Consider the following 25,874-nt stretch of genomic DNA (forward strand, 5'->3'; position numbering starts at 1 on the left):
TACTGTCCCATACACGGACTTTTCGCTGGTTTTTTGAGTTAATGTTCCGTTTATGTAGTCGTTTTCTGGTTCATCGTTCTTCACGTTGTATGTAAGTTCGTGTCCAGGTCTGTCTACATTCGTTTATTTGTTTTGTAATTATTCAAGTGTTTGTCGTGTTTTTCCGTTTTGTCTATTAAATCAATATGTATTCACAACCCGCTGCATTTTGGTCAAATCCCTGCTACTCCTCTTCGATGAGGAGAAGGAGGAAGCGCGTTACAGTCAAGCTGATCTTCCAACACTCAGGACATGCAGAACATGAAACTAGGAAACTTACTGATGACGGACAACAACTGATATAGTACTGACAACAACCATGAAGACTAGGACAACAAACCATGAAACTGAGACAACAGAACTCATGACAAACTGAGGACAACAGACATGAAACTCAGGACAACAGAACATGAAACTGAGGACAATCAGAACAATGAAACTGAGGACAACAGAAACTACAAAAGACACACAAAGAAACGAACCTGAGGACAACAGAACACGAACCTGAGGACAACAGAACATGAAACTCAGGACAACAGAACATTAAACTCAGGACAACAGAACATGAAACTCAGGACAAACAGAACACGAAACTGAGGACAACAGAACACAAAACTGAGGACACAAACACAAAACTGAGACAACAACCATGAAACTGAGGACAACTGACCATGAAACTCAGGACAACTGACCATGAAACTGGGACAACTGACCATGAAATTCAGAACAACAGACCATGAAACTGGGACAACTGACCATGAAACTCAGAACAACTGACCATGAAACTCAGGACAATAAGACCATGAAAGTCAGGACGACAGACCAAGGAATTCCGACAAATAGAACCTGTATCAGGACGAAATCAGCATCAGTGATGATCAGACCCATGAACTCAGGACAACATACACATGAAACAGACAATTGGCCATGAAAGTCAGGACAACATTCCATGAAACTGAGGACAACTGCCATAAAGTCAGGACAACATTCCATGTAAACTGAGACAACTCGGCCCATGAAAGTCAGGACAACAGAACATCAAATCAGACACAGACCATGAAAGTCAGGACACACAGACATCAAACTTAGGACAAACAAGACCATGAAAGTCAGGACAACAGACCATGAAATCTAGGACAACTGGCATGAAAGTCAGGACAACATTACATGAAACTGAGGACAACTGCCATGAAATTCAGGACAAACATTCCATGAAACTGAGGACAACAGAACATGAAGTCAGAGCAACAGAACATCATAACTCACATGTTCTGTTGTCCTCAGTTTCATGTTCTGTTGTCCTGAGTTTCATGTTCTGTTGTCCTGAGTTTCATGTTCTGTTGTCCTCAGTTTCATGGTCTGTTGTCCTCAGTTTCATGGTCTGTTGTCCTCAGTTTCATGGTCTGTTGTCCTCAGTTTCATGGTATGTTGTCCTCAGTTTCATGTTCTGCTGTCCTGAGTGTTGAAGAATCAGCTGGACTGTAACGCGCTTCCTCCTTCTCCTCATCCGAAGAGGAGTAGCAGGGATTTGACCAAAATGCAGCGGGTTGTGAATACATATTGATTTAATAGACAAAACGGAAAAACACGACAAACACTTGAATAATTACAAAACAAATAAACGAATGTAGACAGACCTGGACACGAACTTACATACAACGTGAAGAACGCATGAACCAGGAAAACAGACTACATAAAACGAACKAACTAACAAAAACCGGAACAGTCCCGTGTGGCGTAACATACAGACACTGACACAGCGACAGGAGACAATCACCCACAAACAAACAGTGAGAACAACCTACCTTAATATGACTCTCAATTAGAGGAAAACGCAAAACACCTGCCTCTAATTAAGAGCCATACCAGGCAACCCAAAACCAACATAGAAACAGCAAACATAGACTGCCCACCCAAAACTCACGCCCTGACCATCACACACATACAAAACAACAGAAAACAGGTCAGGAACGTGACATGGACCTTGTGTCTGCTTCATGCTTACCAGTATACGGTGTCCATATTAGGACAGCCTCAGTCTCAGCACCAGCCACAACTCAGACAAAGGTCTCATTACTAAAACAAAGACTGAACACCACTACAACAGGCATTCCCTGTTGTCCTTTGAGTTAGCTGCTTTAGGAAAAGTCATTCTTTAAAGGTCAATCTGCAGTTCAAACAACAATTATAGTTTACCAAAATGACTGTTTTGATAAACAACTGTTTTGGTAAACGGTAATTGAACTCCACAGGTATGCTGGCCCATGTTGAGTCAAATTTTTCCCACAGTTGTGTCAAGTTGGCTGGATGTCCTTTGGGTGATGGACTATTCTTGATACACAAGGGAAACTGTTGAGCGTGAAAATCTCTGCAGCGTTGCAGTTCTTAACACACTCARACCGGTGCGCCTGGCACCTACTACCATACCCTGTTCAGAAGCACTTGCCCATTCCCCCTCTGAATGGCATACATACACAATCCATGTCTTAATTGTCTCAAAGCTTAAAAATCATTTTTAACCTGTCTCCTCCCCTTCATCTACACTGATTGAAGTGGATTTATCAAGTGAAATCAATAAGGGATCATAGCTTTCACCTGGATTCACCTGGTCACTATATCATGGAAAGAGATGTTTTGTACACTTAGTGTATATAATTAATTTAAAAGTCCAAAATGAATGTACAAATCCCAGATTGTCCCACACTGTGCCATCAACACCCGACACAGCAGGCCTCCACAATTAATATGAGGGAAAGAGGAGAGATCATAGAGGGTGACAGGACCAAATTGGAGTTAATTTAATTTATGCTGTGGCCTCTGTAGAAATTAGGCAATACATCATGTGGCTGTTTGAAGACTGTGGTTGCTCACTTTTAATTTAATTTCAAACCATAGAAGAACAGAATGGTACACAGTATAGCTGCTGTTGTCTCTCATTGTTATTAGGTGGTGAGCCTATCAGGAAATGTGGGCAGCGTGTGTGTGTGTGTGTGTGTGTGTGTATTTGTTTGTGTGTGTATTTGTTTGTGTGTGTTTGTGTGTGTGTGTGTTTGTTTGTTTGTTTGTGTCTGTCTGTCTGTCTGTCTGTCTGTCTGTCTGTCTGTCTGTCTGTCGTCTGTGCGTCTGTGCGTGTGTGCGTGTGTGTGTGTGTGTGTGTTTGTGTGCACATGGTGTGTGTACAGTGACGCTCCAGTGTAATATTACCACCTTTCAGTCATAGCTGCCCTCACAGAGTAATGGCTTCAAGCTCTCAACTATAGAGACAATAATCCTATTTGACTATTACGCATAGGTTAAAGTTTCCATCACTGTGACGGATTTCTGTCATATAGAGTTCAACATTTTGGGTGGTGTTAATGTGCTGCTGTAGTAACAGTCTCGGTTTAAACACCAACTTAGGTACATTGCAATTGACCTGATGGGACTTCGGTCTCAGTGGGTCTCTGATATTGGCACTGAATAAGGGCAGTGATGGAAGGAGGAGAGCTCTGGACCAATGCCCAAACCGCTTTGGGAAGTGAGCCTTGTTGAAACAGCAGGTAAATAGATATGGATTTTCAGCTCCCAGACTGCATCCACTGCAGATGGGAGGCAATTAAATCCAAAGTAGTGCCACTGGATAGGAGTAGGGGGAGGGTTGATGTTGTTGTGGCTTGGACTTTGAGCAAATGCTTGGACTTATCCGCTATTTTCTAAAACTAGAAGGGATTAGTTTGACCTCTGGTCTAGAAACCAATCAAACCAAGTCAAGTAGTATCATGTACTATCCGTGTCATCATGTCTTGTGTTATGGGTGTCATCATGTCTTGTGTTATGGGTGTCATAATTTCTTGTGTTATGGGTGTCATCATGTCTTGTGTTATGGGTGTCATCATGTCTTGTGTTATGGGTGTCAATCAAGTCTTGTGTTATGGTGTCATCAATCTGTGTTAGGTGTCATCAAGTATTGTGTTATGGGTGTCATCATGTCTTGTGTTATGGGTGTCATCATTGTCTTGTGTTATGTGGTGTCATAATTTATTGTGTTATGGGTGTCATCAAGTCTGTGTTATGGGTGTCATCAAGTTCTTGTGTATGGGTGTCATCTGTTAGGTGTCTTGTGTTATGGGTGTCATCATGTCTTGGTGTTATGGTGTCATCATGTCTTGTGTTATGGGTTGTCATCATTCTTGTGTTATGGGTGTCATCATGGCTTGGTTGATGGTGTCATCATGTCTGTGTTGATTGGGTGTCATCATGTCTTGTGTTATGGGTGTCATAATTACTTGTGTTATGGTGTCATCAAGTCTGTGTTTATGGGTGTCATAATTTCTTGTGTTATGGGTGTCATCATGTCTTGTGTTAGGGTGTCATAATTTCTTGTGTTATGGGTTGTCATTCATGTCTTGTGTTATGGGTGTCATCATGTCTTGTGTTATGGGTGTCATCATGTCTTGTGTTATGGGTGTCATCATGTCTTGTGTTATGGGTGTCAACATGTCTTGTGTTATGGGTGTCATCAAGTCTTGTGCTAATTGTTATATATTTTATGTATTTATACTGCTGAAGAAAGCAAGTACGTTCAGGCTCAACCTAACACTTGAATAGTCCCCGCAAAATTGTGATTCGTACAAATAATCTGAGACGCAAAAACCATCACACAGGAAGAATTGTTCCTTATAACCCTCATGCCCTATGTTTTCCGATGGACGTACGTTTTGTTATGGATGTTGAGAGAGATTAGAAAGGAATGGAAGACAATAATGCAAGACTATTATGACTGTGCTCACCCCTCTGTAAACTTACAGGAAACAAAGTTATGTACTGGGTATAATTCATCGAATCCACTATTGTTTTCCCACAGGTCAACGGGACAGAAATTGAATATGAGTTTGAAGAAATCACACTAGAGCGGGTGAGTTGATGCACACAGTCTGAAAGGACTCTATTTAAAAGAACCCAGCGAGGACTGCTGTCATTGAAATTGAATGAGGGACGCTCATCTCAGTCATTGAAATTGAATGAGGGATGCTCATCTCAGTCATTGAAATTGAATGAGGGACGCTCATCTCAGTCATTGAAATTGAATGAGGGACGCTCATCTCAGTCATTGAAATTGAATGAGGGATGCTCATCTCAGTCATTGAAATTGAATGAGGTATGCTTATCTCAGTCATTGAAATTGAACGAGGTATGTTCTTCACAGTCATTGAAATTGAACGAGGTATGCTCTCATCACAGTCATTTCCCATAAAGGGCATCTAATCTAGTGTAGTCGTTAAATGCGACAGGCAGGATACTTTAATAGGCCAAGTTAAAAGGCATACTGTACTGTAGGTGAGTGTGTTTAAAATCACTGTTAGTCACCAAACTACCTCTGCTACATATGTTTCAAAATGTCTTGACCCCACAGAAAAACAAACAACAACAAGAAGTTAACTGACACCATTTTGAAGCTGTTGGAGAAGCTAGATGAATTCAAAAACTGCCAAAGACACAGTAACCCCAGGCTCAAGAAAGGGTTTCCAGCTTCATGCACCAATTTAAAATTAAAATGGGAATGCCATCACAGTTTGTTATTCCGTTATCCAAACTAAAACAGGAACCTGTTTTACTTTCCACTGAAGCGAATTGATCTCAGCCAGACAAGCTCAATAACACAAACATCGAAGTCCTGTGGGTGTTTTGAGCAGGCCAGCCCTTAATTGGGACATAGCATCTGCATGAGAACAGCCAGGGAGAGCATCCTCAAGACTCAATGGTGATAAGAGGATTAGCTTGGCTGTCAATGACACTTTGACAGCTGGAAAAGGATCCTCATGACCCTAAACAATGCATTACAATAGGGAAAGGTCAGTTCAGTCAAAGGAAGGGAAAAGTCATCCAAAAGCGGAGCCTTGAGCCTTTGGTGCAAACTTCACAGCTCACCCTCTCGGGGGCAAAAGCAGACATAAACAGTGGCTTTGKGGCTAATGCTAATGCTATGTCTGTGCTATTCAGGCTTCACGCCACAGACCCTGTATCTATGCTCTTCACTTCCATTGCCCTAGCTAGCCAATGGGCTTAGATTATGAGTGCACTTGAGTGAGCTAGCTATCATCACTTCCATCTCATCTCAGCCTGATTGAGTTCTGTTTGTATTTATGGAGAGGGAAGCTTCCCCTGAGGGAGATCAGTGGCCATTGTATTCACCATGCCCGCAGCTCAGCCTGCAGGGTCAGTGGATATTTAGTCAAGAGATGCCCCTACTCCCATCAGTTAGCAATTTAATCAAAGCGTCCACATTCATTTTGTATGTGTCGAGGGGGATTTGGCTCATAAAACCGATGGAGCTGGGTTGTTGTACAAAGAAACATTGGCATTCGAGAATGATGCATTTTCTGCCTCAGCCTCTGTAATGTGTTTACTGGTTATGAAGTCATACAAATCGAAAAGAAAAAGTGAATCCCGTGAACCCGTACGAAAATTAAGTWAAAAAAAAGGTTATTGTCAATTTACTTTTTTCAAACTAAAAATGAAATATTGACTTGTGTTATATGTTTATTTCACTTTCAAATAGTTTATTTAGGAATTATTATTTTTTGCTATAAAAGTATGTTTTCTGACATATTTCTAGTACTAGAAATAGTTTGTTCGTATTAGTTTTTAGTAAGTTGGGGGCGTGCATAATGCAAATTAGACAGAATGTGGAATTCTGGGAAAACATGCACCTACAAGACAATTGCTAAATTGCCAAATGATTTTAAAGGTAGAGTCAGTGATGCACAAAGTAAACAGCAGTGTCAGGCTGACTTCCTGATACACAAGCGTGAGGCTAAACTTCTCTGCTGTTGCTGTTCACGTGGCAGCAGATTGAAGAATACCAGCAAAACAGAAATTGTATTTTTATGTTGTATGTAATTTAGGCTAGGATACAGTTTAACATTATAAAGGAATAGAAGTGTAAAAGTACTGGTAGATGTTTTATTAATTGTTCTTCATGCTCTATAGGGGAACTCAGGGTTGGGTTTCAGCATCGCTGGAGGAACAGATAACCCCCATATCGGTGATGACCCAGGGATCTTCATCACCAAGATCATCCCTGGTGGCGCGGCAGCAGAGGATGGCCGGTTAAGGTGAGTGCTATGGATTGAGCCCTTTACAAATGAACACTTCACTCAAGACATTGAGATAGCRTTTATACAAGAGCATTTTGCTGTCAGAATGAATTATAACTTTTATTTTTATTTAACCTTTATTTAACTACGCAAGTCAGTTAAGAACAAATTCTTATTTTACAATGACGGCCTACCCCGGACGATGCTGGGCCAATTGCGCACCGCCCTATGGGACCCCCGATCACGGCCAGTTGTGATACAGCCCGGGAACGAACCAGGGTCTGTAGTGACACCTCTAGCACTGAGATCCAGTGCCTTAGACCGCTTCGCCACTCGGGAGCCTATGGATGGCTCGGGGACTCTCACCCATCATTTGATCTAAGTGCCTTCAGGAAGTATTCATACCCCTTGATATATTCCACATTTTGTTGTGTTACAGCCTGAATTCAAAATTGATTAACTTCTCTAGGGTAGGTGAGACGCTAACGTCCCACCAGGCCAACATCCGGTGAAACAGCAGAGAGCTAATATTTTAAATACACCATTCGTTGTATTAAACATTCTTGTAAATACATGTATCTTACATCATTTAAAAGATGAACGTCTTATTAATCCAGCCGCTGTGTCAGATTTCAAAAAGGTTTACTGCAAAAGCAAACATGTGATTTTCTGAGGACGGCGCCCCACACACAAGTATTACTAGCATTTTCCAACCAAGCATTACCGTCACGAAAGTCAGAAATAACAATAAAATAAATCGCTTACCATTGAAGATCTTCCTCTGGTGGCAATGCCAAGTGTCCTAACTACACAGTGAATGTTCGTTTTGTTTGATAAAATCAATTTTTATAGCCTAACACGAAACATTTGTAAACCGGTTGCGTCGTGATTTCCGTCTCATTCAACTTTGGACGAAGCGTTCGTGGTAATTACACACACTAAACAAACGTTTATCCAGTCATGGTTGGTTTTATTGCAATCCTCTGGTTGTTACTAACACAACCATACATGATGGCTCTTTTCCCGGGACGTATTGACCGAAACAAACCGATTTGAAGACACCAATCAATGACCTCATTGCGCACCAATGGTAGGACCGGTCTATCGTTGATTGACTGTATTTTGGCCCAATGACCACTGATCATCTTGAAATCTAGCTTGGAAGATAGCCAATGAGCTGAGGTAAACGGCAATATGTAATGGTTATACGTTTGAAGACCAGCCTTTGTCGTAAACTCTGGCGTAAAAGAGGTTCATTCGCCATTGCAAATCCTACTTTTTTATTTCACCTTTATTTATTACCTTTATTACTTGACGGAGCCACGAGTGTTATGCATAGCAGTACATATTCAATAGCATTTTCAACAAGTTTATATATTTAAATTATGGTGAATAAATCAGGAAAAGCTAAAACATAGTCTAGGTATACAGATTTAACCCAAATTATAGAGGAAATTGATAGAGACAGCCCCCCATCTCACAGCTAGCCTCCAGGGCTGCTCATCCAGGAGCTTGCTAGCTTCAGCAAGTCCACTGCAGCACCTTCTGCTCCAACCAGTGGTGTTCACCTGCCCAGATTMATCTCTGCAGGCATGAATGTGCCTCAGGGCAAAAAGGGCACAGTAGGGAGATGTCGTTGTGCCCTTTGTCACAGGAAATGCCCCATCACCTGCACCACCTGTTCAGTAAGCCTCTGCTTTACAGCAGAAAGAGACTGCTATGGGCCATGGCACCAGCAGCACAATATTGTGTAGAGGACTGAGGGTTTTCACAATATTGTAAATAGAAAATGTGTAAATAGTTACCCTTGTTATTTGTTTGTTTATTATTATTTTTTTATTTTATTATTTTTTTCATATATWTATWTTTATTTTTTGGGGGTGTGTTAGAATAGCATTTATGTATTTTGTATATAGTTATTTCCTTCAAAATGTATCACTGTACCAATTCGGCCACTTGGGTACATTTGGGTACATTTGTGTGGGACACCTGGGTGACTTCATGCTCAATGTCATGTAGCTCGCTCATTTTTGAAGTTATCTGTCTAAAACTTTGCTCAGCTATTGTTGCCATCTTATGTTCTTCATTCAAATCATCCACAGCATCCTATCTGTATGTTTGGCTGTTCTTGGTCATTTGAAAGATGATGCAGCAACAATAAAAAACAGAAAACGTATGTTTATTTCCTTGTATTTTCTTCACCCAGATCTATTGTGTTATATTCTCCTACATTCAATTCACATTTCCACAAAATTCAGAGTGTTTCCTTTCAAATGATACCAWGAATATGCATATCCTTGCTTCTGGGCCTGAGCTACAGGCAGTTAGTTTAGGTGGAAATTGAGAAGAATTTCACCTCATAATGACAAAGTGAAAACATGTTTTTAGAAATTTTTGCAAATTTGTTTAAAATGAAATACAGAAATATCTCATTTACATAAGTATTCACACCCCTGAGTCATGTTACATGTTAGAATCAGCCTTGGCAGCGATTACAGCTGTGAGTCTTCCTGGGTAAGTCTCTAAGAGTTTTGACTATKATTATTTTCAAAATGTTCAAGCTCTTTCAAATTGATTGTTGAACATTGCTAGACAACCATTTTCAAGTCTTGCCATAGATTTACAAGCAGATTAAATTCAAAACTGTAACTCGGCCATTCAGGAACGTTCACTGCCTTCTTGGTAAGCAACTCCAGTGTAGATTTGACCTTGTGTTTTAGGTTATTGTCCTGCTGAATGGTGAATTCATCTCCCAGTGTCTGGTGGAAAGCAGACTGAACCAGGTTTTCATCTAGGATTTTGCCTGTTCTTCCGTTTACTTTTTACTCCCCAGTCCTTAATGATTACAAGCATACTCATAACATGATACAGTCACCACTATGCTTGAAATTATGGAGAGGTAGTCAGTAATGTGTTGTATTGGATTTTCCCCAAACATTACACATTGCATTCAGGACAAAAAGTGAATTGCTTTGCCACATTTTTTGCAGTATTGCTTTAGTGCTTTGTTGCAGACAGGATGCATGTTTTTGAATATTTTTATTCTGTACAGGGTCCTTTTTTTCCACTCTCACTCTGCCAGGTTAGTATTGTGGAGTAACTACAATGTTGTTGTATCACAGCATTAAACTCTGTAACTCTTTTAAAGTCACCATTCGCCTCATGGTGAAATCCCTGAGCGGTTTCCTTCCTCTCCAGCAACTGAGTTAGGAAGGACGCCTGTATATTTGTAGTGACTGTGTATATTGATACACCATATATAATATCGTCATTATGCTCAAAGGGATATTCAATGTCTGCTTTTTTTACCCATCTACCAATACTAACTTTTCTTTGCGATGCATTGGAAAACCTCCCTGGTCTTTGTTGTTGAACCTGTGTTTAAAGTTCACTGTTCAACTGCGGGACCTTACAGATAATTGTATCAAAAATCATGTTATTTACTACTGAACTTATTTAAGCTTGCCATAACAAAGGGGTTGAATACTTATTGACTCAAGACATTTCAGCTTTTCAAATTTWATTAATTTGTAAACATTTTGAAAAACATTATTCCACTTTGACCTGAAGTTTACATACACTTAGGTTGGAGTCATTAAAACTAGTTTTTMAACCACTCCACAAATTTCTTGTTAACAAACTATAGTTTTGGCAAGTCGGTTAGGACATCTACTTTGTGCATGACATAAGTAATTTTTCCAACAATTGTTTACAGACAGATTATTTCACTTATAATTCACTGTATCACAATTCCAGTGGGTCAGAAGTTTACATACATTAAATGTGCCTTTAATCAGCTTGGAAAATTGCAGAGAATGATGTCATGGCTTTAGAAGCTTCTGATAGGCTAATTGACATCATTGTCACGTTCCTGACCTTATTTTTCCTTTGTTTAACTTTGTTTAGTTGGTCAGGACGTGAGCTGGGTGGGTAGTCTATGTTTTGTGTTTCTATGTTGGGGTTAATGTGTTGCCTGATATGGTTCTCAATTARAGGCAGGTGTTTGACGTTTCCTCTGATTGAGAACCATATTAAGGTAGGGTGTTCTCACTGTTTGTTTGTGGGTGGTTGTCTCCTGTGTCTGTATGTCTACCACACGGGACTGTTTCGTTTTGTCGTTCGTGTATGTAGTTGGTTCCTGTTTGTGCGTTCTTCGTATATTGTAAGTCTCAAGTCCAGGTCTGTCTACATCGTTTATTTTGTTTTGTAGTTTGTTAAAGTGTTTTCGTGTTTTCGTCTTTACTTTAATAAACATCATTATGTCAACATTTCACGCTGCGCTTTGGTCCAATCCCTACTCCTCCTCTTCAGACGAAGAGGAGGAGAACGACCGTTAMAATCATTTGAGTCAATTGGAKGTGTACCTGGGGATGTATTTCAAAGCCACCCTTCAAACTCAGTGCCTCTTTGCTTGACATCACTAGAAATCAAAAGAAATCAGCCARGACCTCAGAAAAAACATTGTAGACCTCCACAAGTCTGGTTCATCCTTGGGAGCAATTTCCAAATGCCTGAAGGTACCACGTTCATCTGTACAAACAATAGTACGCAAGTATAAACATCATGGGACCACGCAGCCGTCATACCGCTCAGGAAGGAGATGCGTTCTGTCTCCTAGAGATGAACGTACTTTGGTGCGAAAAGTGCAAAGCAATCCCAGAACAACAGCAAAGGACATTGTGATGATGCTGGAGGAAACAGGTATAAAAGTATCTGTATCCACAGTAAAATGAGTCCTATATAGACATAACTTGAAAGGCCGCTCAGCAAGGAAGGAGCCACGGCTCCAAAACCGCCATAAAAAGCCAGACTACGGTTTGCAACTGCACATGGGGACAAAGATCGTAATTTTTGGAGAAATGTCCTCTGGTCTGATGAAACAAAAATAGAGCTGTTTGGCCATAATGACCATCGTTACGTTTGGAGGAAAAAGGGGGAGGCTTGCAAGCCCAAGAACATCATCCCAACCGTGAAACACGGGGGTGGGAGCATCATGTTGTGGGGGTGCTTTGCTGCAGGAGGGACTGGTGCACTTCACAAAATAGATGGAGTCATGAGGAAGGAAAATTATGTGGATATATTGAAGCACATCTCAAGACATCAGTCAGGAAGTTAAAGCTTGGTCGCAAATGGCTATTCCATATGGACAAATGACCCCAAGCATACTTCCAAAGTTGTGGCAAAATGGCTTAAGGGACAACAAAGTCAAGGTATTGGAGTGGCCATCACAAAGCCATGACCTCAATCCTATAGAAAATCTGTGGGCAGAACTGAAAAGCGTGTGCGAGCAAGGAGGCCTACAAACCTGACTCAGTTACACACAGCTCGTCAGGAGGAATGGGCCAAAATTCACTCAATTTATTGTGGAAGCTTGTGGAAAGGCTACCCAAAACGTTTGACCCAAGTTAAACAATTTAAAGGCAATGCTACACAAATACTAATTGAGTGTTTGTAAACTTCTGACCCACTGGGAATGTGATGAAATAAATAAAAGCTGAAATCAATATTATCTCTACTATTATTCTGACATTTCACATTCTTAAAATAAAGTGGTGATCCTAATTGACCTAAGACTGGGAATTTTTACTAGGATTAAATGTCAGGAATTGTGAAGAACTGAGTTTAAATGTGTTTGGCTAAGGTGTATGTAAACTTCCGACTTCAACTGTATGTGCTATGTTTTGAAGGCTCTATCATGTAATGGATAGGCTGAAAGGGTTCGTTTTCAGATTTTCCCCCAAATGTTATATAACTTTGAAAGCTATTCTTTGACAATTTGTTCCAGAAATCTACSATTCACATTGTCTTTGTTCGTCATGTTAGTAGTTTGGGTTAACGTTAACGCTTCATTGGATTGCATTTATTCCCGAAACTATCCCTAAACACCCCAATATAAATCTCACATGTGGTACTATGGCAGACTATATGCTATAACAGTATTACTCCTTGTAGAAGTCATTTGAGCCTACATGAATGCAGAGCCAAACAAAAGTCTTCTTTAAGAGGTGGTGGGTAAATAATCAGTTCTAGATTCGGTGTGAGTCAAGAGAGAAATGTCACTTAGAGAAGCAATTACATGCTCTCTCTGTTTTACCCTTGCCTGACTTTGGGGAGCTCTGCTCAGCTTTGGATAAATCACACTGGCGTGTCCAATGAATGTTTTGTTTTCTAAGATGTGCACAGAGACTAATGCATTAGTGGGAAAGGCCTACCGTCTCAAAGACACAATGGGTTTTGACACTGTTTAAGTATTATAGTCAGGCACACTTCTCCTCTTGTGGTAATTTATTCACTGCACAGTCCGGGGAATGTAGCATAACATTACTTATTCTAAGCACATTGTTGCTCTTACGTTGTAGCTGAATGTAAATAGGAAATACTCAAAAGCTTTTCTCTGGGAGCACTCTACAAAACATAAGAATTTTGGGATGCTTAGAGCACCACTTCGTTAGCAAGATAACAGAAACTAAAAGGGATGTTCAGGATTTTACAACTTGATGTTAGATGGTTTCTCACCCTGAAAGTAGTCTATGGGCCAGGAGACACTGAAGAGACACTGAACTGAACCAGGAGACACATGGTTCAGTTCTCTTTAAACAGCCGTTACAAACTTCAGTTAACTTTAGCCACCTCTAGCTGACAAGCAATGGATGTGATAGGGGCAATCGTGCAATCTTTTTTTTGTGGGGGGAGGGGGGGAGGCAAATCACCTTCAACCTCAAACCACATAGGAGTGGTATTTGAAAAATTTGAAAAATTGTCCATTAAAATAACATCAAATTGATCAGAAATAGAGTGTAGACATTGATAACGTTGTAAATGACTATTGTAGCTGGAAACAGCAGATTTTTTATGGAATATCTACATAGGCGTACAGAGGTCCATTATCAGCAACCATCACTCCTGTGTTCCAATGGCACGTTGTGTTAGCTAATCCAAGTTTATCATTTTAAAAGGCTAATTGATAATTAGAAAACCCCTTTTTTAATTATGTTAGCACAGCTGAAAACTGTTGTGCTGATTAAAGAAGCAATAAAACTGGCCTTCTTTAGACTAGTTGAGTATCTGGAGCATCAGCATTTGTGGGTTCGATTACAGGCTCAAAATGTCCAGAAACAAAGAACTTTCTTCTGAAACTCGTCAGTCTATTCTTGTTCTGAGAAATGAAGGCTATTCCATGCGAGAAATTGCCAAGAAACTGAAGAACTCGTACAACGCTGTGTACTACTCCCTTCACAGAACAGGGCAAACTGGCTCTAACCAGAATAGAAAGAGGAGTGGAAGGCCCCGGTGCACAACTGAGCAAGAGCACAAGTACATTAGAGTGTCTAGTTTGAGAAACAGACACCTCACAAGTCCTCAATTGGCAGCTTCATTAAATAGTACCTGTAAAACACCAGTCTCAACGTCAACAGTGAAGTGGYGACTCCAGGATTCTGGCCTTCTAGGTAGAGTTCCTCTGTCTAGTGTCTGTGTTATTTTRCCTATGTTAATCTTTTATTTTTATTAGCCAGTCTGAGATATGGTGGTTTCTACAACTCTGCTTTCTTCTTTACAACTCTGTTTTCTTTACAACTCCTCTATTGGAGGTATACGACACAATTCTTCCACGATAAATTCCATAATTTGGTGTTTTGTTGATGGTGGTGGAAACGTTGTCTCAGGCGCCGCTCCAGAATCTCCCATAGGTGTTCAATTGGGTTGAGATCTGGTGACTGAGACGGCCATGGTATGTGGTTTATGTCATTTTCATGCTCATCAAACCATTCAGTGACCACTCGTGCCCTGTGGAAGAGGGCAGTGTCATCCTGGAAGAGCCCACTACCATCAGGATAGAAATTATTCACCGTAGGTTGGAGGTGATCCCTCAGAATGACATTTATTGAATGACATTGAATGACATCCCTCAGAATGACATTTATTGAATGACATTGAATGACATCCCTCAGAATGACATTTATTGTGCATTTATTGGTGTTTACCTTGTGTTCTAAGGGGTTGAGTGGAACTTGACCATGCCAGGAAAATGCACCCCACACCATAACAGAGCCGCCAGAACTCTCATTTACTTAAGTGCTTCCTTTATTTTGTCACTTACCTGTAGTTTTAGTAAGCAGTAGGCAAGACATATTTTGGACACGGCCAATTATATTTTTAGTTCAGAATGAAATACCTTTTTATGAAGCATATGGTGCAAACGTTTTGCTTTGCTGGGGTGTGTGCTAATGAATACACCCCAACTGTTCAGTAGTTGAACAGCTGTATAATAATCAGACATTCAACTTTGGGCATTGCACTGGAAATGCATATAGTGTACTTACTGCAAACTAACAAAACTCACTGCTGACCAAGGCTCCATGCTGATGATAAAAACACAGCTATTATACTTGTGTAAATAGGCAGAATCTCTCGCTCTGCTTGAGTGTGTGTGTGTGTGTGTGTGTGTGTGTGTGTGTGTGTGTGTGTGTGTGTGTGTGTGTGTGTGTGTGTGTGTGTGTGTGTGTGTGTGTGTGTGTGTGTGTGTGTGTGTGTTGTGTGTGTGTGTGCGTGGTTGCCGCATAGGAATCCAGCTTGGTCCCTTACAATGCGCCTCAGGAGAGTTCTGGCCTTAAACGCGGGGACATGGATATTTGTGGCCTCTCCTCACTGGGTTAAAGGCTAACACTGCAGCAGGGGCCCCTGCCACACACGCTCACACACAAATACTCTTTCCCAGGTTTACACTCATGTTCCCATCCTCTTCCTTTCTTGCAGAGTGAATGACTGCATACTGCGGGTGAATGATGCCGACGTGTCTGAGGTGTCTCACAGTAAGGCAGTGGAGGCCCTGAAGGTGGCCGGCTCTATCGTCAGGCTGTACGTTCGCCGGAGGAGACCCATGCTGGAAACTATCATTGAAATCAAACTCATCAAAGGACCAAAAGGTTGCTAAACTCCCTTTCCTTTGTTTGTCTATCTATAACCATGCACATCCAATATTCTTTGTTTTGTTCAGTATTTTGTTATTGGGGGTTTTGTACCCACTTCCGTTGGCAGGAATTGAGACAAACCCACTGAAATCAATTAAACATGCTACACTGGCCGCAGAAGCGGCACATCAGCGAAGCAGCAAAAACACAAGGTTATTTTTGCTGAAACATCTTCTTATGCTTCATGTCTACTTTCTAGCGCTACAGTTGTCTGTAACGCGTACCTTGCTGATATAAGTGGCTTGTGCTTGTGATCTGGAGGCACCAGCCAAACCACTAAACCACCCTGGGCCACAACACATTCTTTTTCAACCTCCACCCTATTTCTCCTCAGGGCTGGGCTTCAGCATCGCAGGAGGGGTGGGCAACCAGCACATCCCGGGGGACAACAGCATCTTTGTCACCAAGATCATAGATGGAGGTGCAGCACAGAAGGACCAGCGCTTGCAGGTTGGAGACCGGCTGCTTATGGTAAGTTACTGCAGCTTCACTATCCCTGCACTGCCCTGTCCTCATCCCGCATAGGTGGACCACTAACATACTGTACTGTGAAAGCGTTGTACTGCATAACAACCTTCATAACACATGTATTCAACATCATTCATAAGGGTTTTCAAATAGTGGTTTATTTATTTATATTTGAGCCATTTAGCAGACGCTCCTATCCAAAGCAACTAGGATTAAGTGCCTTGCTCAGGGGCACATTGACAGATTTTTCACCTAGTTGGGTCGGGGATTCGAAGCCGCGATTTTGGTTACTGGCTCAACGTTCCTAACCGCTAGGCTACCTGCCAACATTGTACAACGGAGGAGTGAATAGTGTTTCAGAAGGTTGTACACAGTAAAATGTACATTTATGTTGTATAATAGATATATATATTTTTCAAATCCTTATGAAGGATGTTGAATAAATGTGTTATGAAGGTTGTTATACAGTATAATTCTTTCACAGTAATACACAAAGGTATTACGTTGTAGCAACACACCCTTTTTCAGAAGAGTGATTTGCTTAACTGCAGGTTAATTCAACTAGCTACCTTCCTGCTGCCTCCAGCTCCGGGGGATCCCCAGCCATCGTAATCTGCATTTGGCAGGCTGCACTTGGCAGCACCAAGTAGCATGATGTCGGTCTGGCATGTGAGGAGTGGAACATGAGGTTTAACCATCTCACGCAATGCCTGTGATTTTCTCTATGCTCTCTCCACCCCAACAGGTGAACAACTACACGCTGGAAGAGGTCTCCCACGAGGAGGCTGTAGCCATACTGAAGAACACGTCTGACGTTGTGTACCTGAAGGTGGGCAAGCCCACCAGTGTTTACTTATCAGATCCCTATGGGCCACCTGATATCACGCACTGTGAGTTTGTCACCTCTTTTTCACCGCTCTACCCACCCGTGCTCCGGCGTGAAGTTTCCACCAGCTACAGATCTAGGATCAGCTTCCCCTTCCCCCATCCTGACCTTAAGTGGGGGGCAGTGCAAAACTGACCCAAGATCACCGTCTAGTGGCAACTTTACCCTAGTCCCCCACCTGTAGAGAGACAATTTTAGTTTGTAGTGGGAATAGTGTAGAAGAGAGCAACACTTAAATGACAGATTAAACCTGTATGAGTAACCTCTACTGTTCTAGATCAGGGCAGTCATCTTTCACTTTGCAAATGAATGTTTCCTTTCACTCTGATGCAGCATGTTTGTTCAACTCTTTAGTATCATCCCTGAGTTTAGATAGAGCCTCAATTTGATTGTGATGTGTGTAGTGATTGTTTTTGAGTGCATTGTGCATAGTGTACTCCCTTGCCATGTAAATTTGAATGCCAAAGCATTGGATTTAGTCATATTTCTATTGTGTTTTTAGATCATGTATTATGCCAATGTTGCAACATTGTGTGAGCCTCTAAATATGTGAGCCTCTAAATTATATGTATTTGATTAAGTGATTGGTTGATTGATACGTGTAGTCATTAACTGAATGCTGAAGTCTGACGAGCAATGTACACAACTGTTTTCTTTCCAGCGTTCTCTCCAGCAATGGAAAATCATATCTCTTCCGTGGGCAACAACGGCACTCTGGAGTACAAGTGCAGTCTTCCCCCCATGCCCATCTCTCCTGGAAGGTACTCCCCCCTCCCAAAACACTTACTCGGGGAAGAGGACATTAACAGGTTGGATGGTTTTTCCTTCTTACGGTAATTACATCCCTTCCTACCAGACAGCAGTAGTATTACAGGTAGAGCCTCTGTCACCCCACCCCATGTTCTATGGAAACTCAAAAGCAATCTTAAATGACGTTACAAGTTGTGTTGGCATTGATTGCTTTTGGGATTTGTCCTCCTGCCCCAACCTCCCTTCCCACCTCTCTAGTCCCTGCTGTTTTCATCCTGTGYTCTTTCATCCTGTGCTCTTTCATCCTGTGCTCTTTTGCACTTGCGAGTCCTGTTTTTCAACTCTGTTGTCTTGTTGCACTGTTTTTAATCTGGCGCTACTTTGTAGAGACACGTGAAGATATGCTGAAGGCTGGCATGGTCAGTGTGTGCACCTTTTCCACCTTGCTGTATGTTTTTAAGCTTGCTCTTTGAATCTAATAATATAATGTATGTAAAAATGGGCGGATCTAAATAATTTATTCAATTTAACTGTCCAATGCAGGCATTTTTATCTTAATATCAAATCATTTCTGGGTAACAGTTAATAGATTTTCCACTAAAGTTTCTACTAAAGGAGAGAAGTGGAGTGTTATGCTGGAGTAATATAGTGATGAGGCTTGTGGTGATGTCGTATTCTCCTGCCGGCCACTGTATGGATCAGCATTTTGTCTCTGACGCATGGCAGACGTGTTACTCCAAGCGACATCCAGGCTGCGTGTTGATTGGCTCAGTGCCCAGGCAAATTCAGAGCAACACGAAATGACTTAGCAGTCCTTATGGAGAAAATATGTTTCAAACCTGTCATCAGCGTTCTAGAACAGAAAGACAGTCTTGATCACTACAAGACGAACTAAGACAACTGCAAGTTCATTTAGTAACTTCCTACTGTACCACATCAATCAAATTTGTCTTCTTGATATGTTTGATAAATTAAACAGAATGCATAAATACTATAGTGCCAAATCATTTCAATATATGTTTTAATCTGCACAGTTTTGCATCTATAAAATAAAAAAATATTGTAGTATTGTGTTCTAGTTCAAAGTTTCATRCAGTTGAGCATTTAATAGATGGTTTGAGATAGAAAACACACTGGACTTTAATTCAGAGGGTGGCCCCACTAGTTAACAGGGTTGGGGTCWATTTCAATTGAAGTCAGTCAATTCAGGAAGTGATTAGAATTAAAAAATTATATTATTGAATAGGAATTGCAGTTTACTTCCTGAATTGACTGACTTCAATTCAAATTGACCCCAACCCTGCTAGCTTATAGAGAACCAAACCTGCCATAAATAAATGCAGACGTAAATAGATAAATACATGAATAAATAAATACATGCACACATAAATAGATAAATACATGAACACATAAATAGATAAATAATTATTAGCCCATTTATTCATTTATATTGACTTCATTTATTTCTTTTTGTATTTCTTCCTCCAATATGATAATGGGGGGGTGTCAAGAAAACGTATGTGGGTGGTATCCAACACACCATTGGTTGTATCAATGTCAAGACGTGTTGCTCTATTGCATTATTGAAGAATGAAAATGAAGTCGCTCTTCATACTGTCTTGATGGGAAAAGGAAGCCCATGCTTAATGTTTCTACAAGAGGCAGCTAGCTGGGAGCTGGGATCTGATTGGGTTTCATCAAAAAAGCTCAGTGAAGTGAGCTAGAGAGTGCAGGAGGAGAGGAGAGATATCTGTGTCTTTGCTGTGCTGCAGCATGCTCAGAGCTGTGGCCAAGTAGAGGCATCACGAGTCTGGGCCATGCGACACAGTGGGTTTAGTGGGGGGAGGGGTGGAGTGGTGGGGTATAGTACTGGGAGAGATAGAAAGTGGGCCACTGAGCAGGCAGGCTTACATCCAACCACACTGATTTAATCTGCAGGAGAAAAAGAATGGCTAATGCTGCACTACAACCAACGGAGCATCACACGCACACACAGACACACACATACAGACACACACACACAAACAGTCTTAAAGTAATGCACATGCAAGTGTTTTAGAAAACCTCTTAAAATATACACAAATAAATGGCACAGTAATGCACACATAATGGACACATACTGCACACAAATCGTTACTAATTTGATCACTCACTCACTCGTTACATTAGTTAAATGTAAGGTGCTACATTACTGATCCATATCAACCAGGAACCTTTAGCAATTAGGACTTTGGCATTTTATAAATGCATTAAGTGCATGGTGGTCCCTCTTGTAGTCTCTTTTGTAAGGAATTTATTTATGTTTATCAAGTCCAGCAATTCTCCCTGACCAAACACTTTGTGTCATCCTCTGTAGCATGCGTCCAACTGTTTGTTTTGTCAAACACAAAAACACGTGCATGATTTTTGTTCTTCATTTAGTTTTTATGCTAAATGCCAACAAACTATATTGTAAATATAAAGCTATTGGTGTTCGTAATTCTAATTCATAAAACCAAGTAAAATCTAGTTCTGTTTGCAGTTTCTTTCGGTCTTCTTGGCATTGCCTCTCTGATTCGGACTATTATTGCTCTTCCTTTATTGGTCTTATCTCTTCCCCAATCAGAAATGCCTCCATAGATGACGGGGAGGCTCACAGGTTTGAGTCGCAGCACTTCCAGTTGAGGTGAGACATTTCAAAATGGCCGCTGACTTGGCCCTCATGTTTGCTCTCTCATTCCATCTGTGACACATCTCTTTCCTAATTTTGTCTTTAAATACAACACAGCCTATACAGAGTGGCAACATTTTCATGTGCAAAAGTAATGTGAAAACCCCCCAAATTACCATAAACCTCATTGTAATCTGGCAGTGTGATTTAACAATTTACATCATAAAGAGGTGGCTATTTATGTATATTTATCTATTTATATTTATTTAACCTTAAAATCCCATTGAGACACAGGGTTATTTTTTGCAAGGGAGACCTGGCCAAGTACGCGGCAGCAATCAATACAACACCATTTTTTWAAACATATATGCAGGTTACAGAGGTAGAGAGAGAGTTTACCCAGATTGGCTTTGTAAATGTACACGTATCAATATCTGCGCACATAAAGCATAAAGCATTTGGTTCAAGGTGCAATGTTGGGTGAGTGACTTTGCATTTGTAACAAAGTGTAAGGATGCATGATAAACAAAGTCCAGTCTCTTTAACACAAAAGAGGCTGCATGCATATACAATAAGTCTCATTTTACTGTGCTCAAGTTAAATATACTGTATGTATATATATAGAGAGAAACACAGAAACACTGACATGATTACTGTAATCATATATATATATTTTTAAATGTGCTGTCTGAGTATGCATCCCCCCATAATCATGTCAGTGTTTCTATTCAAAGTAGCCTTTTCAGGGCAAAAAAAGGCTACTTTGAATAGAAACACTGAGTTTCTGGGATCTGATTGGGTTTAGTAATGTACTATGAATACCCATTGACAAAATTAATTATAAAAATAAATAAATTAAGCTTAAAGTTTTTCGTTTTGGACATTAATGACTAAAGTTTTTTTTCCGATATGTGGCTGGCTAACGCACCATACACATGGTAGTAGGCTTTCCTTTCCTGGTACTATCATGGTTCAAAACACTTCGGTTCATGCAAAAAACAAGTTACATTTTTTTGATTAATCTCAAAGATAAAGTGGATGGAAAACTCACTAGAGTGCTAATGCTAAAGCTATCTTGGAGTGTAAGACCTAGATAAGTGGAAGACTGCAGGAGTGTAAGACCTAGATAAGTGGAAGACTGCAGGAGTGTAAGACCTAGATAAGTGGAAGACTGCAAGGAGTGTAAGACCTAGATAAGTGGAAGACTGCAGGAGTGTAAGAAATAAATAGAACCTGATAAGTGGAAGAAATGCAGAGAGTGTAAGACCTAGATAAGTGGAAGACTGCAGGAGTGTAAGACCTAGATAAGTGGGAAAGACTGCAGAAGAGTGTAAGACCTAGATAAGTGAAGACTGCAGGAGTGTAAGACCTAGATAAGTGGAAGACTGCAGGAGTGTAAGACCTAGATAATGGAAGACGCAGGAGTGTAAGACCTAGATAAGTGGAAGACTGCAGGAGTGTAAGACCTAGATAAAGTGGAAGACTGCAGGAGTGTAAGCCTAGATAAGTGGAAGACTGCAGGAGTGTAAGACCTAGATAAGTGGAAGACTGCAGGAGTGTAAGACCTAGATAAGTGGAAGACTGCAGGAGTGTAAGACCTAGATAAGTGGAAGACTGCAGGAGTGTAAGACCTAGATAAGTGGAAGACTGCAGGAGTGTAAGACCTAGATAAGTGGAAGACTGCAGGAGTGTAAGACCTAGATAAGTGGAAGATGCAGGAGTGTAAGACCTAGATAAGTGGAAGACTGCAGGAGTGTAAGACCTAGATAATGGAAGACTGCAGGAGTGTAGACCTAGATAAGTGGAAGACTGCAGGAGTGTAAGACTAGATAAGTGGAAGACTGCAGGAGTGTAAGACCTAGATAAGTGGAAGACTGCAGGAGTGTAAGACCTAGATAAGTGGAAGACTGCAGGAGTGTAAGACCTAGATAAGTGGAAGACTGCAGGAGTGTAAGACCTAGATAAGTGGAAGACTGCAGGAGTGTAAGACCTAGATAAGTGGAAGACTGCAGGAGTGTAAGACCTAGATAAGTGGAAGACTGCAGGAGTGTAAGACCTAGATAAGTGGAAGACTGCAGGAGTGAAGACCTAGATAAGTGGAAGACTGCAGGAGTGTAAGACCTAGATAAGTGGAAGACTGCAGGAGTGTAAGACCTAGATAAGTGGAGAACGCAGGAGTGTAAGACCTAGATAAGTGGAAGACTGAAGGAGTGTAAGACCTAGATAAGTGGAAGACTGCAGGAGTGTAAGACCTAGATAAGTGAAGACTGCAGGAGTGTAAGACCTAGATAAGTGGAGACTGCAGGAGTGTAAGACCTAGATAAGTGGAAGACTGCAGGAGTGTAAACCTAGATAAGTGGAAAGACTGCAGGAGTGTAAGACCTAGATAAGTGGAAGACTGCAGGAGTGTAAGACCTAGATAAGTGGAAGACTGCAGGAGTGTAAGACCTAGATAAGTGGAAGACTGCAGGATGTGTAAGACCTAGATAAGTGGAAGACTGCAGAAGGAGTGTAAGACCTAGATAAGTGGAAGACTGCAGGAGTGGTAAGACCTAGATAAGTGAAGACTGCAGGAGTGTAAGACCTAGATAGTGGAAGACTGCAGGAGTGTAAGACCTAGATAAGTGGAAGACTGCAGGAGTGAATAAGACCTAGATAAGTGGAAGACTGCAGGAGTGTAAGACCTAGATAAGTGGAAGACTGCAGGAGTGTAAGACCTAGATAAGTGGAAGACTGCAGGAGTGTAAGACCTAGATAAGTGGAAGACTGCAGGAGTGTAAGACCTAGATAAGTGGAAGACTGCAGGAGTGTAAGACCTAGATAAGTGGAAGACTGCAGGAGTGTAAGACCTAGATAAGTGAAGACTGCAGGAGTGTAAGACCTAGATAAGTGGAAGACTGCAGGAGTGTAAGACTAGATAAGTGGAAGACTGCAGGAGTGTAAGACCTAGATAAGTGGAAGATGCAGGAGTGTAAGACCTAGAAAAGTGGAAGACTGCAGGAGTGTAAGACCTAATAAGTGGAAGACTGCAGGAGTGTAAGACCTAGATAAGTGGAAGACTGCAGGAGTGTAAGACCTAGATAAGTGGAAGACTGCAGGAGTTAAGACCTAGATAAGTGGAAGACTGAAGAGCAGGAGTGTAAGACCTAGATAAGTGGAAGACTGCAGGATGTAGAAGACCTAGATAAGTGGAAGACTGCAGGAGTGTAAGCCTAGATAAGTGGAAGACTGCAGGAGTGTAAGACCTAGATAAGTGGAAGACTGCAGGAGTGTAAGACCTAGATAAGTGGAAGACTGCAGGAGTGTAAGACCTAGATAAGTGGAAGACGCAGGAGTGTAAGACCTAGAATAAGTGGAAGACTGCAGGAGTGTAAGACTAGATAAGTGGAAAAGACTGCAGGAGTGTAAGACCTAGATAAGTGGAAGACTGCAGGAGTGTAAGACCTAGATAAGTGGAAGACTGCAGGAGGGCTCTCTGTGCGATAGCATGGGGGGTGAAAGAATGCTTTTACCCCAGAAAGTGCAATTCAAATTCTGTAGAATAAAACTAAAACATGTAACTGTAGGCGCTTCTACATCTGCATTGCTTGCTGTTTGAGGTTTTAGGCTGAGTTTCTATATAGCACTTTGTGACATCGGCTGATGTAAAAAGGGCTTCATAAATAAATGTGATTGATTGATTGATAGGCGTTTTGCATTTAAAACAACAAAAACGTGAGTGCACATGTACATGCTTTATAAACCAACTAAAGGTTGGCTTCTTCCTTTCCTTTTTCACTCCCGCAACCTATGTGTTATTTCTCTCTCCATCTCTCTCTCTCTCTCAATTCAATTAATTCTAAGGGGCTTTATTGGCATGGGAAACATGTGTTAACATTGCCAAAGCAAGTGAGGTAGTAATATACAAAAGTGAAATTAAACAATACAAATTAACAGTAAACATTACACATACAGAAGTTTCAAAGCAATAAAGACATTACAAGTGTCATATTTTATATATATATTACAGTGTGTTCTAGCAATGTTACAAATGCCGCTAAAAGCAACATCAAAGTTAAATAAAATTTAACCATGAAATATGGGTTTAATGTGACAATGGGTGTTTGTTCTTTCACTGGTTGCCCTTTTCTTTTGTGGCAACAGGTCACGGAATACTTGTGCTTGTGATGGTCACACTGTGGAATTTTCACCCAGTATGATATGGGAGAGTTTAATCATTAATGGATTTGGTTTGCGAACATTCTTTGTGGATCTGTGTTGTAATCTTGATGCGGAAAATATTGTCTCCTCTTAATATGGTCATACATTGGGGGCAGTGAGCGTTTATGGGCAAGTTGCAGCCTCACGTTTCACCTCATGTGTTTTGGGCCAGTGGTGCATTCATAGCCTGTCTCTCTCTGAGAAGCCATGTCTGCCTTACTGTGCGGCCTGTCTCAAATGAATAGTCAAGGCTATGCCTCACTGAGGTCGGTACATTTATAGTCAAAAGCTCTTGTCTCCTTGACCACAGATGCTTGGTCAGGTCACCGTTCTCGTCCACGGTTATATCTGCCACCTGTGTGTTATACTTGCTACGGTCTCTGTTTCAGGACTGGAACCGCGACAACCGCAATAGCACTTCTAGTTTGCACTCTGTCTCTTTTTTGACGGTTAATCTCTGGTCCCAACATTCGCTCGTCAAGTACATTATCCTGTTTTGTTTTCTCCTAATGAATTTTGCGCTGATACGCCCATCCATAACGAGGCTAGCGCTGATCATTTATTGATATACGAACGACACCATGCTCGCCTCTGGAGTCCGAGGTACCTATCTCATGTTAGCTCAACCAGTGATGGACTGTATAGTATTCTGTCAGCAATGAGACGTATTGCGCTTCCGTCCACAATAAGTGAGATACGCAAGCTGCCCTGCTTCGAGTAAACTTCCAGACAGTGGGCGTAGCAGACACAGACCTAACTGACCAAGTCCACCATCTTATACGCATCTTAAAATAGCTCGCATTGAGTCCAGGTCTGAGCTGCACGACCCACTAGCT

The 25,874-nt window shown here is 41.1% G+C and overlaps 1 protein-coding gene across 16 annotated transcripts in view; it reads left to right on the top strand.

The window, feature by feature from the left end:
* LOC111950591 (disks large homolog 2-like) overlaps window positions 1–25,874 on the top strand; it is a 287,220-nt gene that overhangs the window by 223,095 nt on the left and 38,251 nt on the right. For 13 of the 16 annotated variants that reach the window (XR_011473940.1, XR_002875505.2, XM_023968282.2 and 10 more), the window contains 7 exons: window positions 4,883–4,933; window positions 7,009–7,133; window positions 15,870–16,039; window positions 16,419–16,555; window positions 17,298–17,442; window positions 18,100–18,271; window positions 20,794–20,853. Coding sequence is in view for 14 of the 16 variants with exons in the window: in XM_023968282.2 (XP_023824050.1) it covers window positions 4,883–4,933; window positions 7,009–7,133; window positions 15,870–16,039; window positions 16,419–16,555; window positions 17,298–17,442; window positions 18,100–18,271; window positions 20,794–20,853 (860 nt within the window). In the remaining 2 variants the exon portion in view is untranslated. The remainder of the gene's footprint in view (window positions 1–4,882; window positions 4,934–7,008; window positions 7,134–15,869; window positions 16,040–16,418; window positions 16,556–17,297; window positions 17,443–18,099; window positions 18,272–20,793; window positions 20,854–25,874) is intronic. The other 3 variants (XM_023968285.2, XM_023968291.2, XM_023968297.2) reach the window with 1 other exon arrangement.

This window comes from Salvelinus sp. IW2-2015, linkage group LG23 (assembly GCF_002910315.2).
Source record: "Salvelinus sp. IW2-2015 linkage group LG23, ASM291031v2, whole genome shotgun sequence".
Lineage (NCBI taxonomy): Eukaryota > Metazoa > Chordata > Actinopteri > Salmoniformes > Salmonidae > Salvelinus > Salvelinus sp. IW2-2015.